General features: G+C 46.3%; 1 protein-coding gene across 1 annotated transcript in view; it reads right to left on the reverse strand.

Moving 5' to 3' along the window:
* Nucleotides 1-27,047, reverse strand: part of LOC120018106 (serine/threonine-protein kinase NLK-like) — a 135,927-nt gene that overhangs the window by 12,796 nt on the left and 96,084 nt on the right. Inside the window, exons 4-7 of the mRNA XM_038961100.1 lie at nt 23,852-23,958; nt 23,588-23,673; nt 20,781-20,990; nt 19,996-20,097 (exon numbers count right to left, since the gene is read on the reverse strand). Coding sequence (XP_038817028.1) covers nt 19,996-20,097; nt 20,781-20,990; nt 23,588-23,673; nt 23,852-23,958 — 505 coding nt within the window. The remainder of the gene's footprint in view (nt 1-19,995; nt 20,098-20,780; nt 20,991-23,587; nt 23,674-23,851; nt 23,959-27,047) is intronic.

The raw sequence follows: 27,047 nt of genomic DNA on the forward strand, positions 1-27,047 counted from the left end.
AAACAGAGAGTAGCAGCAGCGTAAAAGAGGGGTTGGGGGGGGGGCACACAATGAAAATAGTCCGGGTAGCCATTTGATTAACTGTTCAGGAGTCTTATGGCTTGGGGGTAAAAACTGTTGAGAAGCCTTTTTGTCCTAGACTTGGCACTCCGGTACCGCTTGCCATGCGGTAGTAGAGAGAACAGTCTCAGACTGAGGTGGCTGGGGTCTTTGACAATTTTTTGGGTCTTCCTCTGACACTGCTTGGTGTAGAGGTCCTGGATGGCAGGCAGCTTAGACCCAGTGATGTGCTGGGCCGTACGCACAACCTTCTGTAGTGCCTTGCGGTCAGAGGCAAAGCAATTGCCGTACCAGGCAGTGATGCAACCAGTCAGGATGCTCTCGATGTTGCAGCTGTAGACACATGCCAAATCTTTTTCGTTTCCTGAGGGGGAATAGGCTTTGTTGTGCCCTCTTCACGAGTGTCTTGGTGTGTTTGGACCATTCTAGTTTGTTGGTGATGTGGACACCAAGGAACTTGAAGCTCTCAACCTGCTCCACTACAGCCCCGTCGATGAGAATGGGGGGCGTGCTCGGTCATCCTTTTCCTGTAGTCCACAATCATCTCCTTAGTCTTGGTTACGTTGAGGGATAGGTCGTTATTCTGGCACCGCCTGGCCAGGTCTCTGACCTCCTCCCTATAGGCTGTCTCGTCGTTGTTGGTGTTGTGTCATCTGCAAACGTATTGATGGTGTTGGAGTCGTGCCTGGCCATGCAATCGTGGGTGAACAGTGAGTACAGGAGGGGACTGAGCACGCACCCCTGGGGGGCTCCAGTGTTGAGGATCAGCGTGGCAGATGTGTTGCTACCTACCCTCACCACCTGGGGGCGGCCCGTCAGGAAGTCCAGGATCCAGTTTCAGAGGGAGGTGTTTAGTCCCAGGGTCCTTAGCTTAGTGATGAGCTTTGAGGGTACTATGGTGTTGAACGCTGAGCTGTAGTCAATGAATAGCATTCTCACATAGGTGTTCCTTTTGTCCAGGTGGGAAAGGGCAGTGTGGAGTGCAATAGAGATTGCATCATCTGTGGATCTGTTTGGGCGGTATGCAAATTGGAGTGGGTCTAGGATTTCTGGGATAATGGTGTTGATGTGAGCCATTACCAGCCTTTCAAAGCACTTCATGGCTACGGACGTGAGTGCTACAGGTCTGTAGTCATTTAGGCAGGTTGCCTTTGTGTTCTTGGGCACAGGGACTATGGTGGTCTGCTTGAAACATGTTGGTATTACAGACTCAATCAGGGACATGTTGAAAATGTCAGTGAAGACACCTCCCAGTTGGTCAGCACATGTCCGGAGTACACGTCCTGGTAATCCGTCTGGCCCCGCAGCCTTGTGTATGTTGACCTGTTTAAAGGTCTTACTCACATCGGCTACGAAGAGCGTGATCACACAGTCGTCCGGAACAGCTGATGCTCTCATGCATGCTTCAGTGTTGCTTGCCTCGAAGCGAGCATAGAAGTGATTTAGCTCGTCTGGTAGGCGCGTGTCACTGGGCAGCTCGCGGCTGTGCTTCCCTTTGTAGTCTGTAATAGTTTGCAAGCCCTGCCACATAAGATGAGCGTCGGAGCCGGTGTAGTATGATTCAATCTTAGGACTGTATTGATGCTTTGCCTGTTATATCGTTCGTCGCAGGGCATAGCAGGATTTCTTGTAAGCTTCCAGGTTAGTGTCCCGCACCTTGAAAGCGGCAGCTCTACCCTTTAGCTCAGTGCAAATGTTGCCTGTAATCCATGGCTTCTGGTTGGGGTATGTACGTACAGTCGTTGTGGCGACGACGTCCTCGATGCACTTATTGATAAAGCCAGTGACTGATGTGGTGTACTCCTCAATGCAATCGGAAGAATCCCGGAACATGTTCAAGTCTGTGATACCAAAACAGTCCTATAGTTTAGCATCTGCTTCATCTGACCACTTTTTTATAGACCGAGTCACTGGCGCTTCTTGCTTTAATTTTTGATTGTAAGCAGGAATCAGGAGGATAGAGTTGTGGTCGGATTTACCAAATGGAGTGCGAGGGAGAGCTTTGTACGCGTCTCTGTGTGTGGAGTACAGGTGATCTAGATTTTTTTGCCCTCTGGTTGCACATCTAACATGTTGATAGAAATTTGGTAGAACTGATTTGAGTTTCCCTGCATTAAAGTCTCCGGCCACTAGGAGCGCCGCCTCTGGGTGAGTGGTTTCCTGTTTGCGTATTTCTTTATACAGCTGACTGAGTGCGGTCTTAGTGCCAGCATCTGTCTTTTATGTGACTCTTTTTCAAATCCGCATTAGAGTCGCATCATGCAGCCCTAGAATGTATAAATAAAGTTTGTATCACAAGTAAAGTTGCATAAATAACTCCAATTGAAGCATATAGGAGGACCTGTGTCTTTATTAACCGCTCAATATCCTTTCTATCTTATTCAGCTATGTTCAATTGTATTCTTCATACTATTAAATAATGCCACAGAATTCTAAGCAAATCTTTTCTGCTAAATTAATTAGTGTATCCCACAGCCATATGGCATAGCCAGATCATGGCCTAACATAATGTCAGAGTATGCTATTCTGTTCTTCTGAAATAGACTACATTTTCATCATATCATGTTTCTTCAGACCTGTCTAAAATAATGGATTTATTGTGATGTAGGCTATATTAAAAGGATTTATTAGACTTTTTAAAATGTAGATGTTCCAAAGGTCTGCATCAGCGGCTTGTAGGCTATTTGTGGAAGCCAGAAGATGCTAAATGTGTTTATTTTAATTAACGGTCAATTACAATGAGACCGGCAGTTATTTGCTTGACAATCACCGGCTGACAAAATGTAATGAACACCACAGCCCTACATGTGACATTCTTCTAAGATACAAATATTTGTTTCTGTCTCGACATGCACTTTGAGCTGCAAAACATTGTATGAAATGTGCTTTACAAATAATGTATATAATTATTATTAAAATAGAAGGGAACATCAGGTCTGACCTAGCCCTGCCGAGGGAGGCCTTACACCAACCGGTACGAGCTGCCTGCCTCTCCCACCCCCACCCTCCAACATCGTCCATCTCTCTCCACCCTCATCCCCCCGCCCAGAGTAAGACAAACAAGCTGTACATCACTCTGCCAGACAATAACAAAGCCTTCCCAGGACACAGCCTCAGCGCCAGGTACAACAGAGCACTGTGAAAGGAAGAGTTGCAACTGGGGGATTTAAGGTGGTGTTGACAAGTAGATGTGTTTACTCATGCAAAACTGCTACTAATGCTAACTAGCTACAGTAGCCTCCTGGAGCTTTGAGGAGGTAAGACTGGTGAAGGATGAGCCAATAAACATGCAGGTAATTACTAGAACAAACTAGCAGAGACGAGAGTTCCAACACAACCAGCGTGTCAACGCCATGTCAGACTGTTCTGTACAAAGATGTGGAGAAAGGGGTAGGCAGGTTTATTTGGAGTGTGTGTGTGTGTGTGTGTGTGTGTGTGTGTGTGTGTGTGTGTGTGTGTGTGTGTGTGTGTGTGTGTGTGTGTGTGTGTGTGTGTGTGTGTGTGTGTGTGCGTGTGTGCGTGTGTGTGTGTGTGTGTGGAGGCTAAGTGATGTGTGCTCCAGCAGCATAGTGAAGCGTGCGAGTAGCAGCCTCTGGTAACTACTCTACCCAGACAGACAGCTCAGGTGACAACAGATTGGTAGTGAGGCTTCCTGTTTCAGCAGAAAAGGCTGCACTTAGCTTCGCCGTGGTTCGAGGGTAGAGCAAAGTGGTTGAGGTGTGCGTGCGTGCGTGTGAGAGAGAGAGAGTGAAAGATAGGGAGTGATGCATACGTGTGGAGAGAGGGGGTGCTTAGCAGCTTTCAAGCCATTCTCTGATTTCTAAACTCATTTGGCTTGGGGTATTGACCTGCCTAAGCCTCCATAGCAGGGTAGGTGGGGGCTAGTTTCCTAACGCTGCCTACAGTAGAGACCAATGGTTTTCATTTCACTAGCCATTCTCACATAGATCTATTTAGAAAGCACCGAGAGAACCAGCACCCTGATGTGTTCTATTTTCCCCTCAAAACATGGTTATTTTATTAGATTATACGAGAACAATCATTAGTAAAGAATCTAAGGTCCGCATTCATTCAAGTTCACTATACATCTCATATGGCTGGACCAGTTATTGCCGTCTTTTCCTGGATGAGTCAGGGTGCATCACAGGACTCTGAAGTGGTGTCCTCTTCTCGTTTCCTCTCTCCCTCATCTACAGCTTGCTCTAAAGTGATATGGTGGATAACTACCTGGAATTTGCTCTTGCCTGTCCTGTTCTCTCACACCAGTACAGATGAAAGAGATCAGTTGAGGACAGGAGAGGAAGCTCCATTAGAGTAGTGAGAAGGAGAGGAAGCTCCATTAGAGTAGTGAGAAGGTGTAACGTTCGTCTTGTGGTGCATGAACGGACCAAGGCGCAGCGGGTGATGAATACATACTGAATTTATTTACAACAAGACGAAAACACTAACGAACACTAGAACAAACTACAAAACAATAAACGAAGTCAACAGACTTGAAACAAAATGAACTTACATATAGACGAAGAACGCACGAACAGGAACAGACTACCTAAAACGAACGAACAAACGAAACAGTCCCATGTGGTATACACTGACACAGGAACAATCACCCACAAACAAACAGTGAGAACAACCTACCTTAATATGGCTCTCAATCAGAGGAAACGTCAAACACCTGCCTCTAATTGAGAGCCATACCAGGCAACCCATTAACCCAACATAGAAAACACATAACATAGACTACCCACCCCAACTCACGCCCTGACCAATTAAACACATACCAAACAACAGAAAACAGGTCAGGAACGTGACAGAACCCCCCCCTCAAGGTGCGAACTCCGGGCGCACCCCTAAAACTCAAGGGGAGGGTCTGGGTGGGCATCTGTCCGCGGTGGCGGCTCCGGCGGTGGACGAGGACACCACTCCACCACTGTCTTTGTCCCCCTCCTTAGCGTCCTTTGAGTGGCGACCCTCGCCCCCGACCATGGTCCAGGAACCTTAACTAAGGCCCCTCCTACATAGAGGAGACAACTCAGGAACGAGAGGTAGCTCAGGCCAGAGAGGTAGCTCAGGCCAGAGAGGTAGCTCAGGACAGAGAGGTAGCTAAGGACAGAGAGGTAGCTCAGGACAGAGAGGTAGCTCAGGACAGAGAGGTAGCTCAGGACAGAGAGGTAGCTTAGGACAGAGGGACAACTCTGGACTAATGGCAGCTCCGGACTGAGTGGCAGCTCCGGACTGGGTGGCAGCTCCGGACTGGGTGGCAGCTCCGGACTGGGTGGCAGCTCCGGACTGGGTGGCAGCTCATGACTGGAGGGCAGCTCATGACTGGAGGGCAGCTCATGACTGGAGGGCAGCTCATGACTGGAGGGCAGCTCATGACTGGAGGGCAGCTCATGACTGAAGGGCAGCTCATGACTGGAGGGCAGCTCATGACTGGAGGGCAGCTCATGACTGTAGGGCAGCTCATGACTGGAGGGCAGCTCATGACTGGAGGGCAGCTCATGACTGGAGGGCAGCTCATGACTGTAGGGCAGCTCATGACTGGAGGGCAGCTCTGGCAGCTCCTGACTGGCTGGCGGCTCTGGCAGCTCCTGACTGGCTGGCGGCTCTGGCAGCTCCTGACTGGCTGGCGGCTCTGGCAGCTCCTGACTGGCTGGCGGCTCTGGCAGCTCCTGACTGGCTGGCGGCTCTGGCAGCTCCTGACTGGCTGGCGGCTCTGGCAGCTCCTGACTGGCTGGCGGCTCTGGCAGCTCCTGACTGACGGACGGCTCTAGCGGCTCCTGACTGACAGACGGCTCTAATGGCTCGGGACAGACGGGCGGCTCTAATGGCTCGTGGCAGACGGATGGCTCAGAAGGCGCTGGGCAGACGGATGGCTCAGAAGGCGCTGGGCAGACGGATGGCTCAGAAGGCGCTGGGCAGACGGATGGCTCAGAAGGCGCTGGACAGACGGATGGCTCAGACGGCGCTGGGCAGACGGATGGCTCAGACGGCGCTGGGCAGACGGATGGCTCAGACGGCGCTGGGCAGACAGATGGCTCAGACGGCGCTGGGCAGACGAGCAGTGCAGGCGGCGTTGGGCAGACAGCCGACTCTGACCTGCTGAGGCGCACAGTAGGCCTGGTGCGTGGTGCCGGAACTGGTGGTACCGGCCTGGAGACACGCACCTCAAGGCTAGTGCATGGAGCAGGAACAGGGCACACTGGACTCTCGATGCGCACTATAGGCCTGGTGCGTGGTACCGGAACTGGAGGTACCGGGCTGAGGGCACGCACCTCAGGGCGAGTGCGGGGAGCAGGAACAGTGCGTACAGGGCTCTGGAGACGCACAGGAGGCTTGGTGCGTGGTGCCGGAACTGGTGGTACTGGGCTGGAGACACGCACCACAGGGAGAGTGCGTGGAGGAGGAACAGGGCTCTGGAGACGCACTGGAAGCCTGGTGCGTGGTGTAGGCACTGGTGGTACTGGGCTGGGGCGGGAAGGTGGCGCCGGATATACCGGACCGTGCAGGCGTACTGGCTCCCTTGAGCACTGAGCCTGCCCAACCTTACCTGGTTGCATGCTCCCCGTAGCCCGTCCAGTGTGGGGAGGTGGAATAACCCGCACTGGGCTGTGTTGGCGAACCGGGGACACCATGCGTAAGGCTGGTGCCATGTACACCGGCCCGAGGAGACGTACTGGAGGCCAGATATGTAGAGCCGGCTTCATGGCACTTGGCTCAATCTAGCCCGGCTAGTGCGGGGAGGTGGAATAACCCGCACCGGGCTATGAACACGTACAGGAGACACCATGCGCTCTACTGCGTAACACGGTGTCTGCCCGTACTCCCGCTCTCCACGGTAAGCATGGGAAGTGGGCGCAGGTTTCCTACCTGCCCTCGCCACACTACCCTTTAGCCCCCCCCCCAAGACATTTTTGGGTGAGCCTCTCGGGCTTCCGTGCTAGACGCGTCCCCTCATAACGCCGGTTCCTCTCTCCGGTCTCCTCCGCTCTCCGAGCTGCCTCCAGCTGTTCCCATGGGAGGCGATCCTTTCCAGCCAGGATCTCCTCCCATGTGTAGCAACCCTTACCGTCCAAAACATCCTCCCATGTCCATTCCTCCTTCGTGCGCTGTCTCTCTCTCCCGTTACACCGCTGCTTGATCCTTTGTTGGTGGGTGATTCTGTAACGTTCGTCTTGTGGTGCATGAACGGACCAAGGCGCAGCGGGTGATGAATACATACTGAATTTATTTACATATAGACGAAGAACGCACGAACAGGAACAGACTACCTAAAACGAACGAACAAACGAAACAGTCCCATGTGGTATACACTGACACAGGAACAATCACCCACAAACAAACAGTGAGAACAACCTACCTTAATATGGCTCTCAATCAGAGGAAACGTCAAACACCTGCCTCTAATTGAGAGCCATACCAGGCAACCCATTAACCCAACATAGAAAACACATAACATAGACTACCCACCCCAACTCACGCCCTGACCAATTAAACACATACCAAACAACAGAAAACAGGTCAGGAACGTGACAGAAGGAGAGGACAGGAAGCTACATTAGAGTAGTGTCAAGGAGAGGAGAGGAAGCTACATTAGAGTTGTGTCAAGGAGAGGAAGCTACATTAGAGTAGTGTCAAGGAGAGGAAGCTACATTAGAGTAGTGTCAAGGAGAGGAGAGGAAGCTACATTAGAGTAGTGACAAGGAGAGGAGAGGAAGCTACATTAGAGTAGTGTCAAGGAGAGGAAGCTACATTAGAGTAGTGACAAGGAGGAGAGGAAGCTACATTAGAGTAGTGACAAGGAGAGGAGAGGAAGCTACATTAGAGTAGTGTCAAGGAGAGGAGAGGAAGCTACATTAGAGTAGTGACAAGGAGCGGAGAGGAAGCTACATTAGAGTAGTGACAAGGAGAGGACAGGAAGCTACATTAGAGTAGTGACAAGGAGAGGAGAAGAAGCTACATTAGAGTAGTGTCAAGGAGAGGAGAGGAAGCTACATTAGAGTAGTGACAAGGAGCGGCGAGGAAGCTACATTAGAGTAGTGTCAAGGAGAGGAGAGGAAGCTACATTAGAATAGTGTCAAGGAGAGGAAGCTACATTAGAGTAGTGTCAAGGAGAGGAAGCTACATTAGAGTAGTGACAAGGAGAGGAGAGGAAGCTATATTAGAGTAGTGACAAGGAGAGGAAGCTACATTAGAGTAGTGTCAAGGAGAGGAAGCTACATTAGAGTAGTGTCAAGGAGAGGAGAGGAAGCTACATTAGAATAGTGTCAAGGAGAGGAAGCTACATTAGAGTAGTGTCAAGGAGAGGAGAGGAAGCTACATTAGAGTAGTGACAAGGAGCGGAGAGGAAGCTACATTAGAGTAGTGACAAGGAGAGGAAGCTACATTAGAGTAGTGACAAGGAGAGGAGAGGAAGCTACATTAGAGTAGTGTCAAGGAGAGGAGAGGAAGCTACATTAGAGTAGTGACAAGGAGAGGAAGCTACATTAGAGTAGTGTCAAGGAGAGGAAGCTACATTAGAGTAGTGACAAGGAGAGGAGAGGAAGCTATATTAGAGTAGTGACAAGGAGAGGAGAGGAAGCTACATTAGAATAGTGTCAAGGAGAGGAAGCTACATTAGAGTAGTGTCAAGGAGAGGAAGCTACATTAGAGTAGTGACAAGGAGAGGAGAGGAAGCTATATTAGAGTAGTGACAAGGAGAGGAAGCTACATTATAGTAGTGTCAAGGAGAGGAAGCTACATTAGAGTAGTGTCAAGGACAGGAGAGGAAGCTACATTAGAATAGTGTCAAGGAGAGGAAGCTACATTAGAGTAGTGTGAAGGAGAGGAGAGGAAGCTACATTAGAGTAGTGACAAACAGAGGAGAGGAAGCTACATTAGAGTAGTGACAAGGAGAGGAGAGAAAGCTACATTAGAGTAGTGTCAAGGAGAGGAAGCTACATTAAAGTAGTGACAAGGAGATGTGAGGAAGCTACATTAGAGTAGTGACAAGGAGAGGAAGCTACATTAGAGTAGTGACAAGGAGAGGAGAAAAAGCTACATTAGAATAGTGTCAAGGAGAGGAAGCTACATTAGAGTAGTGTCAAGGAGAGGAAGCTACATTCGAGTAGTGACAAGGAGAGGAGAGGAAGCTACATTAGAGTAGTGACAAGGAGAGGAAGCTACATTAGAGTAGTGACAAGGAGAGGAGAGGAAGCTACATTAAAATAGTGTCAAGGAGAGGAAGCTACATTAGAGTAGTGTCAAGGAGAGGAGAGGAAGCTACATTAGAATAGTGTCAAGGAGAGGAAGCTACATTAGAGTAGTGTCAAGGAGAGGAGAGGAAGCTACATTAGAGTAGTGACAAGGAGAGGAGAGGAAGCTACATTAGAGTAGTGTCAAGGAGAGGAAGCTACATTAGAGTAGTGACAAGGAGAGGAGGCTACATTAGAGTAGTGACAAGGAGAGGAAGCTACATTAGAGTAGTGACAAGGAGAGGAAGCTACATTAGAGTAGTGTCAAGGAGAGGAGAGGAAGCTACATTAGAGTAGTGACAAACAGAGGAGAGGAAGCTACATTAGAGTAGTGACAAGGAGAGGAAGCTACATTAGAGTAGTGTCAAGGAGAGGAGAGGAAGCTACATTAGAGTAGTGTCAAGGAGAGGAGAGGAAGCTACATTAGAGTAGTGTCAAGGAGAGGAAGCTACATTAGAGTAGTGACAAGGAGAGGAGCGGAAGCTACATTAGAGTAGTGACAAGGAGAGGAAGCTACATTAGAGTAGTGACAAGGAGAGAAGAGGAAGCTACATTAGAGTAGTGACAAGGAGAGGAAGCTACATTAGAGTAGTGACAAGGAGAGGAGAGGAAGCTACATTCGAGTAGTGACAAGGAGAGGAGAGGAAGCTACATTAGAGTAGTGACAAGGAGAGGACAGGAATCTACATTAGAGTAGTGTCAAGGAGAGGAGAGGAATCTACATTAGAGTAGTGACAAGGAGAGGAGAGGAAGCTACATTAGAGTAGTGACAAGGAGAGGAGAGGAATCTACATTAGAGTAGTGACAAGGAGAGGAGAGGAAGCTACATTAGAGTAGTGACAAGGAGAGGAAGCTACATTAGAGTAGTGACAAGGAGAGGAAGCTACATTAAAGTAGTGACAAGGAGAGGAGAGGAAGCTACATTAGAGTAGTGTCAAGGAGAGGAGAGGAAGCTACATTAGAGTAGTGACAAGGAGAGGAAGCTACATTAAAGTAGTGACAAGGAGAGGAGAGGAAGCTACATTAGAGTAGTGACAAGGAGAGGAGAGGAAGCTACATTAGAGTAGTGCAGTGGCTTTTATAGTCCCGTACCCCTTCAAATATTCAACCTCCAACCTCTAGCACCAGGGTCAGCGCACTCTCAAATGTTGTTTTAGCCATCATTGTAAGCCTGCCACACACACACTATACAATATATATATTAAACATAACAATGAGTGTTTTTGTCACAACCCGGCTCGTGGGAAATAACAAAGAGCTCTTATAGGACCAGGCCACAAATAATAATATAATAATAATCAATAATTTTGCTCTTTATTTAACCATCTTACATTTAAAACCTTATTTGTTCAACGTAAATAGTGAATAACTCACCACAGGTTAATGAGAAGGGTGTGCTTGAAAGGATGCACATAACTCTGCAATGTTGGGTTGTATTGGAGAGAGTCTCAGTCTTAAATCATTTTCCACACACAGTCTGTGCCTGTATTTAGTTTTCATGCTAGTGAGGGCCAAGAATCAACTCTCACATTGGTACGTGGTTGCAAAGGGTGTCTTAACAGCGCGATTTGCCAAGGCAGGATACTCTGAGCGCAGCCCAATCCAGAAAGCAGGCAGTGGCTTCTGATTAAATTAAATTTTCACAGAACCGTTGGTTGCAATTTCGGTGAGGCTCTCTTGTTCAGATATCGGTAAGTGGACTGGAGGCAGGGCATGACAGGGATAACGAATCCAGTTGTTTGTGTCATCCGTTTCGGGAAAGTACCTCCGTAATTGCGCACTCAACTCACTCAGGTGCTTTGCTATATCACATTTGACATTGTCCGTAAACTTGAGTTAATTTGCTCACTAAAATCATACAGTGATGGAAAGACCTGTGTGTTGTCGTTGTTAATGCAGACAGAGAAGAGCTCCAAACTGGAAACAACATATCCTGAGGCTGCATTCATTGTAGCTGGGGATTTAACAAGGCAAATCTGAAAACAAGACTCCCTAAATTCTATCAGCATATCGATTGCGCAACCAGGGCTGGTAAAACCCTGGATCATTGTTATTCTAACTTCCGCGACGCATATAAGGCCCTCCCCCGCCCTCCTTTCGGAAAAGCTGACCACGACTCCATTTTGTTGCTTCCAGCCTACAGACAGAAACTAAAACAAGAAGCTCCCGCGCTCAGGTCTGTTCAACGCTGGTCCGACCAATCTGATTCCACGCTTCAAGACTGCTTCGATCACGTGGATTGGGATATGTTCCGCATTGCGTCCAACAACAACATTGACGAATACGCTGATTCGGTGAGCGAGTTCATTGGGAAGTGCATCGGCGGTGTCGTACCCACAGCAACTATTAAAACATTCCCAAACCAGAAACCGTGGATTGATGGCAGCATTCGCGCGAAACTGAAAGCGCGAACCACTGCTTTTAACCAGGGCAAGGTGACCGGAAACATGACCAAAATACAAACAGTGTAGCTATTCCCTCCGCAAGGCAATCAAACAAGCTAAGCGTCAGTATAGAGACAAAGTAGAGTTGCAAATCAACGGCTCAGACACAAGAGGTATGTGGCAGGGTGTACAGTCAATCACGGACTACAAAAAGAAAACCAGCCCCGTCGCGGACCAGGATGTCTTGCTCCCAGACAGACTAAATAACTTCTTTGCTCGCTTTGAGGACAATACAGTGCCACTGACACAGCCCGCTACCAAAACCTGGGGACTCTCCTTCACTGCAGCCGACGTGAGTAAAACATTTAAACGTGTTAACCCTCGCAAGGCTGCAGACCCAGACGGCATCCCCAGCCGCGTCCTCAGAGCATGCGCAGACCAGCTGGCTGGTGTGTTTACAGACATATTCAATCAATCCTTATCCCAGTCTGCTGTTCCCACATGCTTCAAGAGGGCCACCATTGTTCCTGTTCCCAAGAAAGCTAAGGTAACTGAGCTAAACGACTACCGCCTCGTAGCACTCACTTCCGTCATCATGAAGTGCTTTGAGAGACTAGTCAAGGACCATATCACCTCCACACTACCTGACACCCTAGACCCACTCCAATTTGCTTACCGCCCCAATAGGTCCACAGACGACGCAATCGCAACCACACTGCACACTGCCCTAACCCATCTGGACAAGAGGAATACCTATACGAGACCCTGGGTCTCAACCCCGCCCTGTGCAACTGGGTACTGGACTTCCTGACGGGCCGCCCCCAGGTGGTGAGCGTAGGTAACAACATCTCCACCCCGCTGATCCTCAACACTGGGGCCCCACAAGGGTGCGTTCTGAGCCCTCTCCTGTACTCCCTGTTCACCCACGACTGCGTGGCCATGCACGCCTCCAACTCAATCATCAAGTTTGCGGACGACACTACAGTGGTAGGCTTGATTACCAACAACAACGAGACGGCCTACATCAATTATATTGTACCACCATTCATATATCTTTATGTACATATTCTTTATCCCTTTACACTTGTGTGTATAAGGTAGTAGTTGTGGAATTGATAGGTTAGATTACTCGTTGCATTGTCGGAACCATAAGCACAAGCATTTCGCTACACTCGCATTAACATCTGCTAACCATGTGTATGTGACAAATAAAATTTGATTTGATTTGACTTCTTAATCATAGCCTCAATTTTGTCCCACACATTGAATATAGTTGCGGAGAGTCCCTGTAATCCTAGATTCAGATAATTCATTAAAATTATGGTCAGTAATTAAAACTTTAAGCTTGTCTGTTAGGCATTCCCTTGGCAGCAAGAGCCTCTCGATGGATGCTGCAGTGTACCGGGAGCAACTGCTTGCACGCGCGTTACCACTCCACTATGTCTACCTGTCATTGCTTTTGCGCCATCAGTACAGATACCAACATGAGCAGAAGCTATGTTTGGCTACATACAAACCGTTAGTGGAATTCCCGCGAGAGAGTAACGGTTAATGTGATTGGATGTTAATTATTTGACTAGGCTACCTGTATTTGACATTGTGTTGTTATTTCGCTGAACACTAGATGGCTTAATTAGATTTTTGGCAGTGAAACGAGGCTACTCAGGAAAGAAAAAAAACTCACCCAAATGTATAGCCCCATTGGAAAAAATAAATGGAAGGTTTGAAAATGTAAAGAAAATAAAATGTAAAAAATAAATAAATAATAAAATGAATCACATTTTTATTTGGCGTAGCCCTGATGGCATTGTGCATATCCCCCAGTTTGGGAATACTTGGGTTAGTGAGAAGGAGAGGAGAGAAGAGGAAGCTACATTAAGTTAGTGAGAAGCAGCCCAAGTGCCTGTACTCCTCTGTGGACGTTCTCGCCGTTTGTGAGAATAAGCAGATGTACTGAGGTCCATGAAAACCTTGTCTTTAAAAGCTGCACTCGGTCTGCCTGCCCTCCTCCTCTCTCCATGTTTCCCTCCTATCTTTTCTCCCTCCTTCCGTCCCAAGCTCCAACACCCCAGACCCCCATTGTGTAAAAATGAACCCCTTCTTTGGTCAAGCTCTCCTCTCACCCTCTCCTCTCTCCTGCGCCCTAACCTCCCTCTTATCCTCCTCTCGCAGGTTCTTCACCCCCTCCCAGAGGGAAATGAAAGGGGGGTGATAGGAGGGCAGGGGCTCTCTGTGATGCTTCATTCTCCCCACCTTCACAAAGACATTGTCCTCTCACATGAATAAGCAGCTCCCTCAACCCTCCAAATAACTTCCAAGTGTGTGTTAACCTCTGGCTGCATCTTGTAACCTTTGAACTTGCATCTGAAGGAACAGCTAAAATCAGGTCATTTGAAGAGATTGTATGTACTGAATGTGGTCAACGTGTGAATACCCATCCATAGATAGATGCAATTGGTCAATGAATAGCCACCCTGCAGGTAGAGCATTGGTGGTAGTGAGGGCTCTGGCAATTCCCAGCGCTAATGGTTGGAGGGGAGAGGGGGGGGGGGGGGGTGTAAGATGAACAGCCACCCTGCAGGTAGAGGACCAGCATGGTTGGAGGGGAGAGGGGTGTAAGATGAACAGCCACCCTGCAGGTAGAGGACCAGCACGGTTGGAGGGGAGGGGTTGGGGGTGTAAGATGAACAGCCACCCTGCAGGTAGAGGACCAGCATTGTTGGAGGGGAGGGGGTGTAAGATGAACAACCACCCTGCAGGTAGAAGACCAGCACGGTTGGAGGGGGGGGTGTAAGATGAACAGCCACCCTGCAGGTAGAGGACCAGCATGGTTGGAATGGGAGAGGGGTGTAAGATGAACAACCACCCTGCAGGAAGAGGACCAGCACGGTTGGAGGGGAGGGGTGTAAGATGAACAGCCACCCTGCAGGTAGAGGACCAGCACGGTTGGAGGGGAGGGGGTGTAAGATGAACAACCACCCTGCAGGTAGAGGACCAGCACGGTTGGAGGGGGGGTGTAAGATGAACAACCACCCTGCAGGTAGAGGACCAGCACGGTTGGAGGGGAGGGGGGGAGGGGGTGTAAGATGAACAACCACCCTGCAGGTAGAGGACCAGCACGGTTGGAGGGGAGGGGGTGTAAGATGAACAACCACCCTGCAGGTAGAGGACCAGCACGGTTGGAGGGGAGGGGGGGGGGGGTGTAAGATGAACAGCCACCCTGCAGGTAGAGGACCAGCACGGTTGGAGGGGAAGGGGTGTAAGATGAACAACCACCCTGTAGGTAGAGGACCAGCACGGTTGGAGGGGAGGGGGGGGGGGGGGGGGTGTAAGATGAACAACCACCCTGCAGGTAGAGGACCAGCACGGTTGGAGGGGAGGGGGTGTAAGATGAACAACCACCCTGCAGGTAGAGGACCAGCATGGTTGCAGGGGAGGGGGGAGGGGGGGGTGTAAGATGAACAGCCACCCTGCAGGTAGAGGACCAGCATGGTTGGAATGGGAGAGGGGTGTAAGATGAACAACCACCCTGCAGGTAGAGGACCAGCACGGTTGGAGGGGTTGGGGGTGTAAGATGAACAACCACCCTGCAGGTAGAGGACCAGCATTGTTGGAGGGATTGGGGATGTAAGATTTGTATTTGTATTTATTATGGATCTCCATTAGCTGCTGTCAATGTAGCAGCTACTCTTCCTGGGTTCCAGCAAAATTAATGCAGTTATAAAATTTAAAAAACATTACAATACATTCACACTGTGTACCTTCAGGCTCCTACTCCACCCCTACCGCATATCTACAATACAAAATCCATGTGTACGTGTGTGTAGTGCGTATGTTATTGTGTGTGTGTATGCATGTGTCTGTACCTATGTTTGTGTTGCTTCACAGTCCTCGCTGTTCCATAAGGTGTTTTTTAAATCTAATTTTACTGCTTGCATCAGTTACTTGATGTGGTAGTTACTTGATGTAGTCATGGCTCTATGTAGTAATGTGCGCCTCCCAAAGTCTGTTCTGGACTTGGGGACTGTGAAGAGACCTCTGGTGGCATTTCTTGTGGGGTATGCATGGGTGTCCGAGCTGTGTGCTAGTCGTTCAAACAGACAGCTCGGGGCATTCAACATGTCAATACCTCTCACAAATACAAGTAGTGATGAAGTCAATCTCTCCTTCACTTTGAGCTAGGAGAGATTGACATGCATATTCTTAATGTTAGCTCTCTGTTTATATCCAAGGGCCAGCCGTGCTTCCTTGTTCTGAGCTAATTGCAATTTACCTAAGACCCTTTTTGTGGGTACCTGACCACACGACTGAACAGTAATCCAGGTGTGACAAAACTAGGCCTGTAGGACCTGCCTTGATAGTGCTGTTAACTTCTCTAGGATAGGGGGCAGCATTTTCACGTTTGGATGAAAAGCATACCCAAATTCAACTGCCAGCTACTCATCCCCTGAAGATAAGATATGCGTATTGTTAGTAGATTTGGATAGAGAAATCTCTGAAGTTTCTAAAACTGTAAGAATCAGGCCTGTGAGTATAACAGAACTTATTTAGCAGGCGAAACCCCGAGGACAAACCATTCAGATTTTTTTTTTTTGAGGTCACTCTCTTTTCAGTGAGTTTTCATTGGGAAACCAGATTTCTAATCGACCTGCTTGCAGTTCCTACCACTTCCACTGGATGTCAACAGTCTTGAGAAATTGGTTGAGGTTATTCCTTTGTGTAATGAAGAAACACGGCCATCTTGAATGAGAGTCACATTAAGTGTCCTGTTAGATAGAAGCGCGTGAGCAGAACGCTGGCTACAGTTGTTTTTAATCCTGTATTGAACACAGATCATCCCGTCTTCAATTTTATTGATTATTAACGTAAAAAAATACCTAAAGTTGTATTACAAAAGTAGTTTGACATTTTTTGGCAAAGTTTACAGGTAACCTTTGAGATATTTTTTAGTCACGTTTGAGCAATTTGGAAGCGGTGTTTTTCTGGATCAAACGCGCCAAATAAATGGACATTTTGGATATATATCGACGGAATTAATCAAACAAAAGGACCATTTGTGATGTTTATGGGACATATTAGAGTGCCAACAACAGAAGCTCGTCAAAGGTAAGGCATGAATTATATTTTTATTTCTGCATTTTGTGTCGCGCCTGCAGGGTTGAAATATGCCTCTCTCTCTTTGTTTACAATGGTGCTATCCTCAGATAATAGCATTGTTTGCTTTCGCCGAAAAGCCTATTTGAATTCTGACATGTTGGCTGGATTCAAAACCAGTGTAGCTTTAATTTGTTAACTTTCATGTGTGAGTTAATGAAAGTTTGATTTTTATAGTAATTTTCATAGTAATTAATTTGAATTTGGCGCTCTGCATTTTCTCTGGCTTTTTGCCAAGTGAGACAGTAGCGTCCCGCCTAAACTCAGATTTTTGGATATAAATATGAACTTTACCGAACAAAACATACATGTATTGTGTAACATGAAGTCCTATGAGTGTCATCTGATGAAGATCATTAGTGATTCATTTTATCTCTATTTCTGCTTTTTGTTACTCCTCTCTTTGGCTGGAAAAATGGCTGTGTTTTCTGTGGCTATCTACTGACCTAACATAATCGTTTGGTGTGCTTTCGCCGTAAATCCTTTTTGAAATCAGACATGTTGGCTGGATTCACAACAAGTGTAGCTTTAATTTGGTGTCTTTCATGTGTGATTTCATGAAAGTTTGATTTTTATAGTAATGCTTTATTATGGACAGACTTCTCCCCATCTTAGCTTCTGTTGTATCAATATGTTTTGACCATGACAGTTTACAATCCAGGGTTACTCCAAGCAGTTTAGTCACCTCAACTTGCTCAATGTCCACATTATTCATTACAAGATTTAGTTGAGGTTTAGGTTTTTTTGAGTGATTTGTCCCAAATACAAGGCTTTTAGTTTTAGAAATACCTAGGACTAACTTATTCCCTGCCACCCACTCTGAAACTAACTGCAGCTCTTTAAGTGTTGCAGTCATTTCAGTCTCTGTAGTAGCTGACGTGTATAGTGTTGAGTCATCCACATACATAGACACAGTGGCATGTCTTTAGTAAAGATTGAAAAAAGTAAGTGGCCTAGACAGCTGCCCTGGGGTATTCCTGATTCTACCTGGATTGTGTTGGAGAGGCTTTCAATAAAGAACACTCCGTGTTCTGTTAGACAGGTAACTCTTTATCCACAATATAGCAAGGGGTGTAAAGCAATAACACATATGTTTTTCCAGCAGAAGACTATGATTGATAATATCAAAAGCCGCACGGAAGTCTAACAAAACAGCCCCTACAATCTTTTTATTATCAATTTCTGTCAGCCAATCATCAGTAATTTGTGTAAGTGCTGTGCTTGTTGAATGTCCTTCCCTATAAGCGTGCTGGAAGTCTGTTGTCAATTTGTTTCCTGTAAAATAGCATTGTGTCTGGTCAAACACAATTTTTCCCAAAAGTTTACTAAGGGTTGGTAACAGGCCAATTGGTCGGCTATTTGAGCCAGTAAAGGGGGCTTTACTATTCTTAAGTCGCGGAATTACTTTTGCTTTCTTCCAGGCTTGAGGGCACACACTTTCTAGTAGGCTTAAATTTAAAATATGGCAAATAAGAGTGGTAATATTGTCTGCTATTATCCTCAGTAATTTTCTATCCAAGTTGTCAGACCCCGGTGGCTTGTCATTGTTGATAAACAACAATCATTATTCACCTATTCCACACTCAATTTACAGAATTCAAAATTACAATAATTGTCTTTCATAATTTGGTCAGATATACTGGATATACAAGTGGGCGGCAGGTAGCCTAGTGGTTAGAGCATTGGACTAGTAACCGAAAGGTTGCTAGATCGAATCCTTAAAAATCTGTAGTGCTGCCCCTGAACAAGGTAGTTAACTCACTGTTCCTAGGCCGTCATTGAAAATAAAGAATTTGCCCAAAGTAAACTGCCTGTAACTCAGGCCCAGAAGCTAGGATATGCATATGAGTGGTAGTATTGGATAGAAAACATTCTAAAGTTTCCAAAACTGTTAAAATAATGTTTGTGAGTATAACAGAACTGATATGGCAGGCGAAAACCCGAGGACAATCCATCCAGAAAAAAAAAATTCAGCTCACCCTTGATTACTATGGCTGTCAATGGGAATATAAAAGGAAGACCTCCCAGATTGCAGTTCCTAGGGCTTCCACTAGATGTCAGTAGTCTTTAGAAAGAGTTTCAGGCTTGTTTTTTTTTAAAAATGAGCTAGAATTTGTAGTTTTAGTAAGTGGCTCCCATTTTGGCTGTAGTGTTTGTTGCGCGTTCCGGTGAGTGGGCGTACATCGTTATTTATCTCCAGTAATGGTCTCCGGTATTCTCCGTCTTAAATTTTATCGTTTATTTACATATTAGGGTACCTGAGGATTGATTAGGAACGTTGTTTATATGTTTGGAAGAAGTTTATTGGTAATTTACGGGCTTCATTTGTATGCAACGAGGGAAACTGGTGGATTACTGAGTTTAGCGCGCCAATTAAACACTTTTTTGGGATATAAAGAAGGACTTTATCGAACAAAAGGACCATTTGTTATGTAGCTGGGACCCTTGTGATTGCAACCAGATGAAGAACTTCAAAGGTAAGTGATTTATTTTATCGCTATTTCTGACTTTCGTGACGCCTCTGCTTGGTTGGAAAATGTATGTAATGCTTTTGTGTGCGGGGCACTGTCCTCAGATAATCGCATGGTGTGCTTTCGCCGTAAAGCCTTTTTGAAAAATAAATAATAATAAATAAAAAATACTTGGATGTGTGGTGTCAGCGTGTGTTGCTGGCATGTAATGCCTACATTTTCTAATCTTGCCAATGAAATGTAGTTGTCAATATCAGTCGGTTTTGTGATGAAAAGATTAACCACAAATGTATATTTCCTACCACTGCATTTCTGCGAGTGTCATAAAAAAAATTCAGACCACCATCAAGCCCCCCTGCCTGCCCCCACGATGGCACGATGTGTTCTGGGACCGCACTGGTGGCAGGAAGTAGGATCCCTTCTGGCTTAAGATGGCTCAAAAGTCAATGAAACAAACAACATCAACAACACTAAGACACCATCTTGCTGTCCAAGAGGACCACTCATCACTGATGTGTCTGACTCCTGTAACCATGTGTGGAAACAAATCTCATTCTGTTCACAGAGACATATTCCCATGCAGCCATGATTACCGAAAATATAATTGATTTGTAGGACTTATGAAAACCTAGCTCAGGAGACAAATGTTTTGTCCTGCACCAGAGTACACACACTGCTCATCCATGTCCCTACCTGTTTGTGTGGTCCTCTGAGGATGTGGGCCCTGGCCCCCTCACACGCTGTCCTCATGGCCTCCAGAGAGGGAGTGCCCAGTAGGTCCGTGATCAGATCCAGCTACAACACAGAACACACACAGAAGAACATCATGCAGCATATGTTACTGTACTTGAGACACGCATGCACGAACAAACACACAAACCCACACACGCGCACACACACACTCACACACACACACACACACACTCACACACACGCTATGGCACATATGCAGTAAAGGCGAGGGAGTTGAGAGAGGCATGCCAAGTTAAGGACTCCAGGGAGCTATACTGTGTATTGACTTATTGCTCCAGAATGCAATTTTGCAGTCCATTGTGAACATACAGTGTCTGTGAACAAGTCATTTTAGACATGAGCTATTTGTGTCGATATCAGAAGTGAAAGGGAGTAGTGTGTACTGAGACATAAGACTGCATTCCTCCCTCCCAGCTAACTCAACATGTCATCTCTGAAAGGGAGGTAAATGTGGCAGTACCAGAGCCCAAGGTCTGGAGAGACATGGACATTAAGGGGTCAAGGAAGCTCTGTCCTGTTTTCAAATACAGACTTTATCTCTGAAAGCTCAAACCAAGCTGAAAAAACACACCTCAGTGAAGTCTACTGACTAACAAACACAACCAAGGATAGCCAATACATTTTTTTCTTATAAAGTAAGCCCAGAAATGCTCTACACTGAATACTAGATCAGCAAGTATCCCATGTCAGATCAACATGTCCACAGTGTTTACAGTATTGGTTACCTGTTGAATGGGACTTTGTGCCTGGAACAGGATGCGTCGGCCCAGTAGCTCGGCAAAGATGCATCCTACAGACCAGATGTCGATGGCGTTGGTGTAATGGTGGCTGCCCATGAGGATTTCTGGCGCACGGTAATACTGTGTCACCACCTCCTGAGTCATGTGACGAGACTCGTCCAGCTCCTCCAACCGCGCCAGCCCAAAGTCACAGATCTGGAGAGGGATGAAGGGGGAGAACATGTTCACATTAATACATCCATCAATACCAATACACAAATAGACTAGTCCTCCCAACCCAAACTAACCTAAGGTTTAGATGCATGCAGCTTCTTACAAGATACACCATTTATTATTTGGTAGCTTACTGTGATTGGCCAGTGTCAATTGTTAAATAACTGAATGAGAACATTGTCTTCTAAAGACACAAAAAAATGGAATATTTGGATCGTTCATAAAAGGACTAACGCGCTGCTCCGAAATTCTTTGTTGACTCATATCTCACTTCCCCCAAGCTCTTCAAGGGATGAGCAGTTACAGTGCCTTGCCAAAGTATTCATCCCCCTTGGTGTTTTTCCTATTTTGTTGCATTACAACCTGTAATTTAAATTGATATTTATTTAGATTTCATGTAATGGACATACACAAAATAGTCCAAATCGGTGAAGTGAAATGAAAAAAATGACTTGTTTCAAAAAATTATATAAAAAGAAAAGGGGTGCGTGCATATGTATTCATCCCCTCTGCTATGAGGCCCCTAAATAGGATCTGTTGCAACCAATTACCTTCAGAAGTCACATAATTAGTTAAATAGAGTCCACCTGTTTGCAATCTAAGTGTCACATGATCTGTCACATGATATCAGTATATATACACCTGTTCTGAAAGGCCCCAGAGTCTGCAACACCACTAAGCAAGGGGCACCACCAAGCAAGCGGCACCATGAAGACCAAAGAGCTCTCCAAACAGGTCAGGGACAAAGTTGTGGAGAAGTACAGATCAGGGTTGGGTTATAAACATATATCAGAAACTTTGAACATCCCACGGAGCACCATTAAATCCATTATTAAAACATGTAAAGAATATGGCACCACAACAAACCTGCCAAGAGAGGCCGCCCACCAAAACTCAAGGACCAGGTGAGGAGGGCATTAATCAGAGAGGCAACAAAGAGACTAAAGATGATCCATAGGACCACTTTAAGCTGTACACTCCAAAGAGCTGGGCTTTACGGAAGAGTGGCCTGAAAAAAGCCATTGCTTAAAGAAAAAAACAAGCTAACACGTTTGGTGTTCGCCAAAAGGCATGTGGGAGATTCCCCAAACATATGGACCCAGACCTCAATCCAAATGAGAATCTGTGGAATAACTTAAAGATTGCTGTAACCAGCGGAACCCATTCAACTTGAAGGAGCTGGAGCAGTTCTGCCTTGAAGAATGGGCAAAAATCCCAGTGGCTAGATGTGCCAAGCTTATAGAGACATACCCCAAGAGACTTGCAGCTGTAATTGCTGCAAAAGGTGGCTCTACAAAGTATTGACTTCGGGAGTGGAATTGTTATGCATGCTCAAGTTTTCAGTTTTTTTGTCTTATTTCTTGTTTGTTTCAAAATAAAAAATATTTTGCATCTTCAAAGTCATAGGCATAGGTATAGGTAAACCAAATGATACAAACCCCCCCAAAAATCTATTTTAATTCCAGGTAGTAAGGCAACAAAATAGAAAAAATGTCAAGGGGGGTGAGTATTTTCGCAAGCCACTGTATATCAGAAAAGCGTCACTAATGACATTTTCCAATGAAAACACTCAATGAAGTTGATCATCAACCTCTTTTACGATGTCACTACAGGGACACACTTCCACCTCGGTCTCTTATGACAGCTACGTGCTAAATAACAGCAGTTTTGTTTTCCATTTCTTGTTTTTGCTATGTTAGCTAAATATAAATTCTGGACAGAATGACAGGAAGTGAAAGATTAGGGGAGCCACATTAGTGTCGCACCGCTACGGGCCTTGTCACGTTACTACAGACGATTACTGCTTGTACACAACTGAATCAAACTGCTTGAGTAGCTGATGCTGCTGAGGGAGGAGATTTTTAGAAGGGGATGTTCATCATCATCATTATGTTCATCATCAGAAATTAAACGAGGAGTGCCTCGCTCTAAAATAATGGCATACACAGTGATATCATGGGCAGATAGCACACAATCACAGGCAGGCAGGGAGCATCACAGAGGCAGGTAGGGATGGGTTCCACTGAAAATAGCACAGAATGTGTGGGGAGGGTTTCCCGTTTGGGAAATGAGAATTAGGAGCTAAATGAGTAAATGTCTGCTAGAGACAATCTGTTCTCCAGAGTCAGCCAGAGAACACACAGAATCACTCTGTTCTCTCCCCTCTCCCTCCCTCCTTCCTTTCTCTCTCTTCCCTCTACCCCACCCGTGGACTAACAACCCTCCAGTGTCTGTGGGGGGAGGAGGGGGAGCTAAGGGTAGCATAAACCCAGGCAGGGCCTCCATTACTAAGCCCCAGGATAAAGATATACGCCAGGAGCCCAGCATCATGTACTGTAGAAATCCCACTGGGGCATCAGACCCCCGGTAACACAGCCTACAGAGACTCACCACGCCAGACTGCTACTGAGGGGAGGAGTCAGGAGTGTGAGTGTGTATGTCAGACACTGTACTTCCACAGAGCAGAATCCAACCCCAGCTTGACCTCATAAATATAACACTGTAGATCTCAGTTGAGTAATACATGTCATCATCACAGGAGGATGGAGATGTTAGATAGTAGAGAACAGTAGAGCAACCTTAAGCACACAGTTGCTGTTGACCAGGAGGTTGCCAGGTTTGATGTCTCGATGTAGGATGCCAGCTGAGTGCAGGTACTTCAGTCCTGCAAAAAAAACACATGCCAGGAAGGATCCAGTTGAACGGTTTTCAAACAGTTTCTCATGCGAAGGTTGCACCCCGTTTTATATCAATGACGGTTGAAACTGATATTTGTGAGAAAATCCTGTTTTAATGTTTGTAATGTGATCTGGGAGTGTGTGAGCGTGTCGGAGAGGTCTTACCTCGGAGGATCTGATAGAGAAACACTTTGACGTGGTCTGAGCTGAGGGGCTGAGGTGACACGATGATCTTATGGAGGTCACTCTGCATCAGTTCTGTCACCACATAGCTGGACGAGGAGTGGTCAAGGAAAACACCACAAAGACTACACAGATATTCTGCAGAGAAGAGCTAGTTAGTGGAGAGAGGAGGGGAGGGAGGGGTAAATGGAAGTAAGTGGGAATGGGCAGAGGAAAGACTAATCTACAGTGTCTGTTCTGTTACATTCTAACCTAAATAAAATGCTGCCACCTTATATGGATGTTACTGACAGAGGTTCTTCCAATTCCTCTGCAAGGAGCAGCAGTACGGACTCGATCCGTTGTCACAAAGGGCTCATGCTGTGAGTTTTAATAGACCTCCACGGTGCCTCTATTTATTTCCTTCTTTCTTTCTTGCTCTCTTTCTGCCTCTCTCACACTCTCCTGGGGATGACACTCAGGCAGAACCGTTTTGCTCTCCCCCCTCCGTCATCCAGGCAGTGCAGATACATAATACATGTGGCATACCTGAACCACAGTGCATAGAAACGCCTCTCTGATAGAAACAACCTAATCCTGCCATCTAGCACTGTCAGCAGGCAGGCCAACTCCCAGAGCACACAGGCATCCCAGCCCAGCCCACTTGTGTGTGAGAGAGAGAGATACAGTTTTTTTTTTCTTTTTTTTTTCACCTTTATTTAACCAGGTAGGCTAGTTGAGAACAAGTTCTCATTTGCAACTGCGACCTGGCCAAGATAAAGCATAGCAGTGTGAACAGACAACAACACAGAGTTACACATGGAGTAAACAATAAACAAGTCAATAACATGGTAGAAAAAAAAGAGAATCTATATACAATGTGTGCAGGCATGAGGAGGTAGGCAATAAATCGAATAATTACAGAGAGATAGAGAGATAGAGTGACAGAGAGAGAAAGATTTCTGCAAAAATATCCTCAGTGTACAACGTAAAACACCAAATAATGCACGCAGAGCAGAATTAGGCCGATACCCGCTAATTATCAAAATCAGGAAAAGAGACGTTAAATTCTACAACCACCTATAAGGAAGCGATTCCCAAACCTTCCATAACAAAGCCATCACCTACAGAGAGATGAACCTGGAGAAGAGTCCCCTAAGCAAGCTGTTCCTGGGGCTCTGTTCACAAACACAAACAGACCCCCAGGACAACAGCACAATTAGACCCAACCAAATCATGAGAAAACAAAAAGATAATTACTTGACACATTGGAAAGAATTAACAAAAAACAGAGCAAACTAGAATGCTATTTGGCTCTAAACAGAGTACACAGTGGCAGAATACCTGACGACTGTGACTGACCCAAACTTAAGGAAAGCTTTGACTATGTACAGACTCAGTGAGCATAGCCTTGCTATTGATGAAGGCCATCGTAGGCAGACCTGGCTCTCAACAGAAGAAAGGCTGTGTGTGCACACTGCCCACAAAATGAGGTGGAAACTGAGCTGCACTTCCAAACCTCCTGACAAATGTATGACCATATTAAAGACACATATTTCCCTCAGATTACACAGATCCACAAAGAATTTAAAAACAAACCCAATTTTGATGTTTCACTGGGTGAAATACCACAGTGTGCCATCACAGCAGCAAGATTTGTGAACTGTTGCCACAAGAAAAGGGCAACCAGTGAAGAACAAACACTATTGTATATACAACCCATATTTATTCTTATTTATTTTCCCTTTTGTACTTTAACCATTTGCACATCGTTACAACACTGTATATATACATATTGACATTCGAAATATTTTTAATCTTTTGGAACTTCTGTGATGTTTACTGTAATGTTTACTGAGAAAAACTGAGCGATAGAGATAGAGAGAGCTAGACAAAGAGTAAGACGCAGAGAGAGAGACAGAGTAAGAGAGACAGAGAGAGATCGAGAGAGCTAGACAGAGAGAGAGAGATAGAGAGAGAGAGCTAGACAGAGAGAGAGAGAGCTAGACAGAGAGAAAGACAGAGAGAGAGAGACAGAGACAGAGAGAGAGAGAGAGACAGAGCTAGACAGAGACAGAGAGAGAGACAGAGCGATAGAGATAGAGAGGGAGCAAGACAGAGAGAGAGACAGAGAGAGAGAGAGCTAGACAGAGAGAAAGACAGAGAGAGAGAGAGACAGACAGACAGAGAGAGAGACAGAGCGATAGAGATAGTGAAAGAGAGCTAGACAGAGAGAGATAGAGAGAGCTAGACAGAGAGAGACAGAGAGAGAGACAGAGAGACAGAGAGAGACAGAGAGAGAAAGAGAGACAGACAAATAGAGAGACAGAGAGACAGACAATGAGAGAGACTGACAGAGAGAGATACAGAGAGCTAGACAGAGAGAGCTAGACAGAGAGAGCGAGACAGAGAGAGCGAGACAGAGACAGAGAGAGAGAGACAGAGACAGAGAGAGAGAGACAGAGAGAGACACAAAGAGAGAGACAGAGTGATAGAGATAGAGAGAGCAAGACAGAGAGAGAGAGACAGACACAGAGCGATAGAGATAGAGAGCTACACAGAGAGAGATAGAGAGAGAGAGACAGACAGAGAGATAAACACAGAGAGAGACAGAGACAGACAGACAGACAGACAGACAGACAGACAGACAGACAGACAGACAGACAGACAGACAGACAGACAGACAGACAGACAGACAGACACAGACAAAGAGAGAGACAGAGAGAGATAGACAGAGAGAGAGAGAGACAGAGAGAGAGAGAGACACACACAAACAGAGCGAGAGACAGAGAGGGAGCAATAGAGAGAGAGAGAGGAAAATAGTTATTAGAGCTGAGCGTCCAGCATTGCCTCATCAACCCTCCACAGCTCAGCCAGGGACCTCTGAAAAAAGCTCACGCACACACACACACGCACGCACACCCACCCACACACACACACATACAAACACCACCACCAATATAGATGGAATTAAACTACTTGAGGCCTGAACCCAGAAAAGGAAAATAAAAGGCAGTGCACACCACACCAGTGGAGGAAGGTTGAGGTCACACCACATCAGTGGAGGAAGGTTGAGATCACACCACATCAGTGGAGGAAGGTTGAGGTCACACCACACCAGTGGAGGAAGGTTGAGGTCACACCACATCAGTGGATGAAGGTTGAGATCACACAACACCAGTGGAGGAAGGTTGAGGTC

Source organism: Salvelinus namaycush, chromosome 23, assembly GCF_016432855.1.
Source record: "Salvelinus namaycush isolate Seneca chromosome 23, SaNama_1.0, whole genome shotgun sequence".
NCBI classification, from domain to species: domain Eukaryota; kingdom Metazoa; phylum Chordata; class Actinopteri; order Salmoniformes; family Salmonidae; genus Salvelinus; species Salvelinus namaycush.